Source organism: Labeo rohita, chromosome 5 (assembly GCF_022985175.1).
Source record: "Labeo rohita strain BAU-BD-2019 chromosome 5, IGBB_LRoh.1.0, whole genome shotgun sequence".
Taxonomy (NCBI): Eukaryota; Metazoa; Chordata; class Actinopteri; order Cypriniformes; family Cyprinidae; genus Labeo; species Labeo rohita.
Window position 1 is genome coordinate 45,550,367 of NC_066873.1, and position 9,173 is coordinate 45,559,539.

The following is a 9,173-nucleotide window of genomic DNA, read 5'->3' on the forward strand; positions in this document are numbered from 1 at the left end:
GGTACTTATTCATTAGATACAAATTCTAATTGATTAGAAACTTGTACTTATTCCAATAGTGACTAGTGTCTTTTTAAATATTACTAGTAAGTATTTCTTAGATATTAGTACTTATTTATTAAATACTATAGTTTTTTGTCAGAAATTAGTACATAATAAATACTAGTAGTTATTCATTAGATACTAGTACTTATAAAAATATAATAACAGTCCTTATCTTAGTAGTCAGGATAAGATATATCTGTTTGGATAATTACTAGACTGTAGAATTTAAAATCTTACAAAATCTTACAAGGAACGTTCAGAGTAAGTACTAGTATCTAATAAATATGTACTAGTATTGAATGAGTACTAGTATCTAATTAGGAAGTTCCAGTATTTAATAGGTATGAGTATCTAATGAACAAATATTAGTGAATAAGTACTAGTATCTACTAAATAAGTAATAGTATCTGGTAAATAAGTACTGCTATTTAATAAATAAGTACTAGTGTCTATTAAATAGTTACTAGTATCTAGTGAATAGGTACTATTGTCTAATAAAAAAGTACTAGTGTCTATTTAATAGGTTCTGGTATCTAAAAAATGAGTACCAGTATCTAACAAATGAGAATTAGTTTCTAATAAGTACTAGTAATTTTAAAAATGAACTTGTACATAAAAAATAAGCACTAGCACGCAACAAATAGGCTAAGTACTAGTACCTAATGGAAAATTCACTAGTAGTTAAAAAATAAGTACTAGTAGAATGAAAATAGATGCTAGTACGTTTTAAGGATTAATTGTTAAACGGCTTGCCATAGTCAGGCATCAGACACCCGCAGGTTTCCATGAAAGCGCGCTCCCGTGCCGTCAGCGCGGGATCAGACAGCGCTGCTCATTGTCTCGGGCCGCTGCATTAAGAATGTATTAGATTACAGGCTGCACACAGAAATAACAGCACAGGCTTTGACTTTATCCCAGCAGAAAATAAAAGTACTGCCACCTGTTCTGGGAGTCACCGAAGGATAGAAAACACCCGCACAAGCACACAATGCCTGATAGAATGATGATATTCACCGATGTTACACAGGAAATTGATCGTTCCTGTTATGAATATCCTCTTTAGCTTGTTTCTAAACTTCTAAATTGCCTAAATATTCCAAGTTTGTCTATGTTCTCTCATACTAACGTACTCTCTACATGAGGGTTGCCAGGTTTTCACAACAAAACCCTCCCAGTTGCTACTCAAAACTAGCCCAGTCGCGTTTCGAGGGGGTCCCCTGTTAAAAATTTTATCCCGCATTCTGGGGGATAAAATACAGGTTTTTTTGCCTGGGTTCCTCTGGTAAATTCGCATTTCAGGGGCTAAATATGACGTTATTGGTGTCGATTCAACCCGCGGCAACGGTGTTAAAGTAGCCCAATTCTGCGAGAAAACCATTGACTTGGCAACACTCTCATGCACGTGCGTAGAGGGGTATCAACAAAGAATGAAATTAATTGTTCTAACTATTAGATTGTGTTTTATTAACCTCTACACCTACCCCAACTCTAAACTTAGACCTTACTATAATAAAAACAGTATTATTGTTGTACAGTGTGACAGAAATAACGTTAGATTGATGTGCGCCCAGTAGCCAGAGCTGTATCCCTTCTAGCCTAAACCCATTTTTTTTTTATCGCTTTGACCGTTTTCTGTAGATCCCGCCTTTTCGCACGCTACGATTGGTCGATTACGTACAATGCCTGCACGCTATTGGTCGAACTATTAATCAGTCATTACCTCGGCAAGTACGAAAACAATAGGAAAACAAAGCCAAAACAGGGATAATTTAAGGCAATTTAGAAATACCCGACAGCACATATCAGACAAAAATAGTATGTATCATCACGATAGTAACTTTTAAAAATGAATTAAAAAAATTAAAATTAAAAAAAAAAAGTTGGTTAAAATTTAATTAAAAACTTCCACGCACAAGCGTATTTTTGCTGTCAAATGTTTCTGATTTTTATAAAGTTAACATAACTTTGACATTGTTAGTATTTTAAACAGTTACTGGACTGAAGCAGCTCAGCTTTACTTGATTCTCCATGAATAATTTTTTTAGTCTCAAATCTGATCATCAGGATCAGAGACCTCATTGATTTACATTACAAGCATCAGAATTTCATCATATAAATAGGAGCTTCTGCACCAAATTGCATACATTTGCTCAGGTTGAGCTTTGAAAAAAATAGAGCTGTTTTTCCTTGATATTTTTAGTATAAAGACTGATGGATCAGATATGACACTCAACAAAAAAAAAAAAAAATTTCGAACTTCCTTCACATACAAGAAAATCATTTGCACTCAAATCCATATTTCATATCCATTTATTTATTTACCAGTTACAATATTTTGTAAGTACATTTTGACAGGTTACATGCCAAAGGTGCGAACATCAACACAACATCATCATACGTTAAAAAAAATCCAAACATTCTCGTTCCAGTAACTACATCCACTTTGATCTCGGTTTCAAGCCTGTCAGTTATAAACAAGTGGGCGGGTACAAACAAGCAGGGAGAGCCGTGATTGGCTGAGGGTCGAGGGAACTATTCCTGGTCCTTCTCCTCTCCGTGAGTGATGATGTGGACCAGATTCCGGTAGTCCAGGTTTCCCGCAGCGTCTGGAGGGAATGCGGTGAACATCTGCTCCATCTGAAACGACACGGGAGTCAGTGGCGCTGTATCCATGGCAACTATCAACTACATGTGAGACTCGCCTCACCTCCTCTGCAGAAAACCGGTCCGCCTGCGTGGTCAACATCTCAGTAACACTGGAGAGACATGATTAAATATGATTATAGATTATTACAAATAATATTATTTTATGATTGAATTTACCCTTCTTTTTGATTAATTAAAAAACAGAGAATTTTTTTGCATTGCAAAAATTATTTATTTATTTATTTATTTATTTATTTATTTATTTATTTCAGTCTTCCTATTTTGATTTTGACATTAATATAAATGTAATAATTATTACTATAAATATTTAGAATTAGATTATAAATATAATTATAAAATATAATAAATATAATTACTATTCTAAACAGAAATATAACATAAATATAATATTATATTCAATAATATTTGTAATAGTCAATAACAATATTATATTAATAAATATGATATTCAAAATATTAATATCAATAATTATTAAATATGACAACACAGAAAAATCACAAATTGTCAAAACAACATAAATATTACTCTGAAATTTTTTCAAACAAAAATTAATTTAACTAATTTTATTTAAATCTTCTTGCTTTCATTTAGTTTAAACTGAAGTACTGAAATAACTAAAAACTGAAATAAAACTAATTAAAACGACAGATATATTAATACAAATGTAGTAGAAATATAATAATTATTACTATAAATATTAATTCGATTATAAATATAATTATTAAATATAATAAATATAAATAATAAATATTAATAAATATGACAACACAGAAAAAGCACAAAATGTCAAAACAACAAAACTACTCTGAAAGGTTTTCAGACAAATTAAATGAATTTGACTAATTTTAATTCAGTCTTCAAATTTTCATTTAGTTTAAATTGAAGTTCTAAAATAACTAAAACTGAAATAAAGTAAATTAAAACGACAGACATATTAATAGAAATGTAGCATAAATAAACAAATTAATACTATATTTAATTAGATTATAAATAATTATTAAATATAATAAATCTAATTGTCTATAATTTATAAATAAATTAATTTTACTTATTTTATTTCAGTCTTTTAATTTTCATTTAAAACTGAAGTACTAAAATAACTAAACAAAATTAAAACGACAGATATATTAATATAAATGTAGTATAAATACAAAAATTATTACTATAAATATTAAGAATTAGATTATAAATATAGATGTATTAAATATAATAATTATTTTAAACAAATATTTATAATATAAAATATTACTCAGAAAAGTTTTCAAAGAAAATACATGTATAATAATATGTATAATAAATATTACTATCAATATTTATAATTAGATTACAAATATAATTATTAGCGATCAATTTGTTATATTTAAAAAAAAAAACAGTGTGTGAGAAATGCAGAAAAGGCTAAATAAATTTTACAAATGTTTTTGACACTAATATAAATTAATAAATAATCTAATAGAAAATATTTTTGACAAAAGCTCATTTTTGAACTCATTTTTTAAAATGAGCCGAACATGAAATCCATAAGCATTTTTAAATGTTTATATGTCTTAAAAATAATTGAAATAATTGTATTTTGAGGGTCTTAAAGCATTTGTAAAAACTGTTATATTGTCTTACTAAAAACTATGCAGTTTTTAAGAATTATTTTTATCTCTCCTTTGGGTAAAAAGAGACCGAATGTGTTATGAGAGTTCATTTGTTTCTTAACAGAGATTCATCAGTGCACGTTATTCAAAAGACGAAACAATAAAGGCCAAGTGTTTGTGTAAAGCAAGTTTCTGACCTAAGACACCTCAGATAATACAGATCAAACACTGAATATCTTACTATTCCTTCTTGAGGATTCCCTTCCCCTCTGGATCAAACACTTTGAAGGCGTTGAGGATGGTTTCCTCTGGATCGGCTCCTGCAATAAAACAAACCTCCATCAGCACCTCAATCAGACTCTCTCAAGGTAAAGAAATCGGTCTCAGTCTCGTCTCTTGAAAACCTGCCTTTGAGTTTCTCTCCGAACATGGTGAGGAAGACGGTGAAGTTGATCGGACCCGACGCCTCCTTCAGCATGTCATCAATCTCCTCCTGCTTCACATTGAGCCGCCCTGTTACAAGACAGAAGAGGAGCATGATGGGAAATGGGATTCAACACATGTACTAGGTCACTATTACTAGCTGCCATCAAACCTAACCAGAGTTTTTGCCTATTTATGTTTGATGTTTCCAAAAATTGTACTATTATATATATATATATCTATACATGTTTTTTTTTAAAGATCCATCTATCTATAAATGTATAAAGTGAAGTTTTTATCCATATATACTAAAAATCCAAATTTTTTTAAAACCATTTAAAAAAAATCAAATAAAATTATAAATATATAATTATTTAATTATATATAATTAATAATATATGGTTATAATATAATAAAATAAAATTGGTAAATTATCAAATTAAATAACTATATGAAGTATATAATAATATAGAAGTGGCTTTACCTGAGTTTTTGTCTCCATAAATATATATATATATATATACACAAACGCAATATATATATATATATATATATATATATATATATAGTATATATATATTTATATTTCATAAAATTGGCTATATCATATATTAAAATATATACTGTAATATTTACCCATATATATTAAAAATGCTAAACAATTTATTTGTAACATTTTAAAACTATTTAAAAAAAAGAAAATAATATATCAAATAGAAATAATAAATATATAATTATTTATTATTTCTCTCTCTCTCTCTCTCTCTCTCTCTCTCTCTCTCTCTCTCTCTATATATATATATATCTCTATATATATACACACACACACACACACATTATATATATAAAAGTGGCTATATCATATATATGTTGACATTATTAATGTAATTAAAATAAAACTTAAAATATTATTACATCTATCTATATATTTATCTAGTTTTTACCCGTATATATTAAAAATGCTAAAAATGTAATTTGTTAAATTTTTAAACCATTTAAAAAATAAAAAATATATAAAATAATAAATCTATAATTATTTAATAACATATAAGTAATAATATAATTAAAATAAAATAGGTAAATTATAAAAATGAAATAACTATATGAAGTATATAAGAATATAAAAGTGGCTTTAACTTTTTGCGTTTTTGTCTCAATTTGAAGTGGATCGAAACGTTTCATAAAAGTTGTCCTAAAACAAAAAAAAATGACCCGTTCTTGTCTTAGGACAACTTTGATGAACAACTTTGATCCACTTCAAATGTTGACATGTTGAGATTATGTTATATATATATATATATATATATATTCATATTCAGGACAAAAGCACATTGTACATGTTTTTTATGATAAAAACCAGCCTAAACCAACCTAGAGCTGCAAACGTGTCCCTCAGGTCATTCTTGTCAATGAATCCGTCTCTGTTCTGGTCCATGATGGTAAATGCCTGAAAATAAACACAGAGAGAAACATGTCATTGCTCTTTCTAACTCCAGCATTGTGTGAGATGTTGCTAATTCAGTGTGAACAGCGGCTCTGATCGTTTGTTGCGGTGGGAATCTGAGGAGAAGCGTTCGAGACATTGTTGAGATCTCTACTATTGTTTGCCACAGACGCCGGCAGATGGACAATGCCACACATGTGCCAGTTATCCTGACAGAATTCAGTGAATCCGCTATGTTAAGGAGCGTCTCTATAAATACATCTATCAGCCCTCGATAGGGATCAGACGGGAATATCAGATTCCACAGGAGCTTTACACAAACACAAACACAACAGCAGCTGCGCTCTCCAGCTCTTTAATAGAGCGCCTCGGCCCAAAATGAAAATACTGACATGATTAATGGTGAAATTTCAAATGCATCAAACATCATATTCACTTTTGCATGTTTAAATTTGGCTTAGAAACACGGCTGTTTGAACTGGATGTGAGAAATTAAACTGGTGTTACTGATTAAATCAGATTTTTTCTTCTTGTCTAAATGAGTTACGACTAAAAAGAAAAAAAATCACATTTAAAATCTTAAAAAATTCATATTGAAAATAAATTCACACACGCACATTTTTTTTTACAAATATTTAAATTATATAAAACAAAATAATATTATATATTATTATACTAAAAAACAGTTTTATATAATCTACATATTTTTACAAATCTGTGTGTGTGTGTGTGTGTGTGTGCGTGTTTGCAATCTACATATTTTTTTAAATCTTTAAAATAATACAAAATGATATAAATAAAACTACCATATATGTGTGTATCTTTATTTTAGAATTTAGATTTTTAATTTTGATTATATATTATATACATTATATAATAATATTATATATACTGTTATTATACATTATATTTTGACATAACACATCTGCCATTTTACAGTTATATACATATATATTTAAAAAATCTTTAAAATAATCAAAATGATATAAATAAAACTATATATGTGTGATTTTTTTTTTTACTTTTTATTTATAATTTTGATTATATATTATATAATAATATTATATATTATATTTTGATAAAGAAACAAATTTGCAATTTTACAGTAAATTTACAGTAATTTAAAATAATTAAAATTATATAAATTAAACTGTTATATAATAATATTATGGAATTATAACATTTTACAGATGTAATATATATATATATATATATATATATATATATATATATATTACATTTTTAAAATAATTAAAATTATATAAATAAAACTATATGTGTGTGTATATTTTTATTTTAGTAATTTTGATTATATATAATTTTAATATTATTATATATTATATATATTATATTTTGCCATTTTACAGTTATAGATAATATTTTTTTTATTTTTTAAATAATTAAAATTATGTAAAACTACTATAACTAATATATATATATATATATATATATATATATAATTTTTATTTTTAATTATAATTTTTATTCATACTATATAATTTATTAAATATATTGTTATTTATTTTAAAAACCTTTTAAAAATTGGATTATATAAAATAACATTTTATGATATATTGTTATTCCATATATTTTTTAAAAAATCTAAATTTTAATTTAGTTTATTATTCTTGTATGATACTATTATAATATAATGCTATTATATATTTGTGTGTAACTTTTTATGTATCATTTTGATTTATAATTTATAGAATTTTGATTTCATATATGTGAATAACAACATAAATTTGGGTCTGTCATAAGACCTGAAATATAATGCAGAGGTCATATGAAATTTCATTTGAAATTTCAGTTTCAACATTCAATTTTTTTTTTTTTTTGGTATAAGTCATACAGGTTTAGAAGCACAGGAGGGTGGGGTGAGTGCATGATGACAGAATATTAATTTTGGATGAACTGTTCCCGTAAATGATGTTGGTTAAGGCGAAACAGAGACAGACATGAAGGAACGTGATCAGACCTCCTTGAACTCCTGGATCTGAGCCTGTTCAAACATGGAGAAGACGTTGGAGTTCGCTCCTTCGGCCGCCCTCTTCTTTGCTTTCTTTGGTGCCTGAAAAACAAACATTCAAGTCATCTTTAGTTAGACACCTCTTGACCAGTTCCCTAAAGAACTAGTTTATCCCTTCTGATTTTAACTTCATTAACAAAAGCTGCTTTAAAGTTCGATTCACTTCCATTAATCAGTTCAAACTCTGAATGAATGAATTAAAACAGATTCAGTGATTCATTTGAAGCATCACTCAAAATTCTTAGACACTTCTAGAAAATATGGCTCAATTACATTTAATTTATATATATAAATATGATATATATATATAACAACTGCAATAACATTTTAAAAATTAAATAAAATGTTAAACATTACATGAACAACATCTGACTCAAACTTTACCCAAAATTCACTAAATAGGTACATCATTCATATTATTATTATGGAAAATATTACTTTGGAACTGACATATAATGGTCAAACATCATCTCAAAATGATCAAATACCAGCCGACTAATGTCTCTGGCCGATATATCGGTGGATCTCTAATTAAAATTCGGCTAAATCCCAATATCCCGGTACACTGCTGGCCAGCACCGGTGATTCCCGAAGCATCTCTAAATCCTGGGTTACTCACCATGCTGGACTGCTGGACGGAGGCGAGCGGAACAGAGAGGGGATCCCGAATGCAGCTGGACAATGGGGCGCGGATGGACGGCCTTTTGTAGATTAGCCGTGCTGTTGTCTACTGGCCGATATAAATAACACATGTCCTGTTTAGGAAGTGACAGGTAGATGATGATCCCTCATACACAAACACACACGGCTGTAGTCCGAGCTCAAGGTCCATTGTGATGTGGTTTAGAATGACAGGACGAGTGGAAGAAGCGTTCAGCTGTTTGGTGATGCCCGTCCCGATCTCTCCTCACCTCTCTCTTCCTCTGGAGGTTATTTCAGGGTTTCTGTGGATGATCGCTGAAGTACAGACGCAGCATTC

General features: G+C 28.6%; 1 protein-coding gene across 1 annotated transcript; it reads right to left on the reverse strand.

Annotated features, from left to right (window-relative positions):
• Positions 1–2,339: 2,339 nt before the first annotated feature.
• On the reverse strand, positions 2,340–8,951 carry myl2a (myosin, light chain 2a, regulatory, cardiac, slow). Its single transcript, XM_051110270.1, has 7 exons — positions 8,814–8,951; positions 8,144–8,236; positions 6,093–6,168; positions 4,707–4,811; positions 4,540–4,618; positions 2,753–2,801; positions 2,340–2,682 (listed from the first exon to the last, which is right to left on the reverse strand). Exons 1-7 carry the CDS (start codon positions 8,814–8,816, stop codon positions 2,578–2,580), a joined length of 510 nt encoding a protein of 169 aa, XP_050966227.1. The 5' UTR covers positions 8,817–8,951; the 3' UTR covers positions 2,340–2,577.
• Between the last annotated feature and the right edge of the window lie 222 nt (positions 8,952–9,173).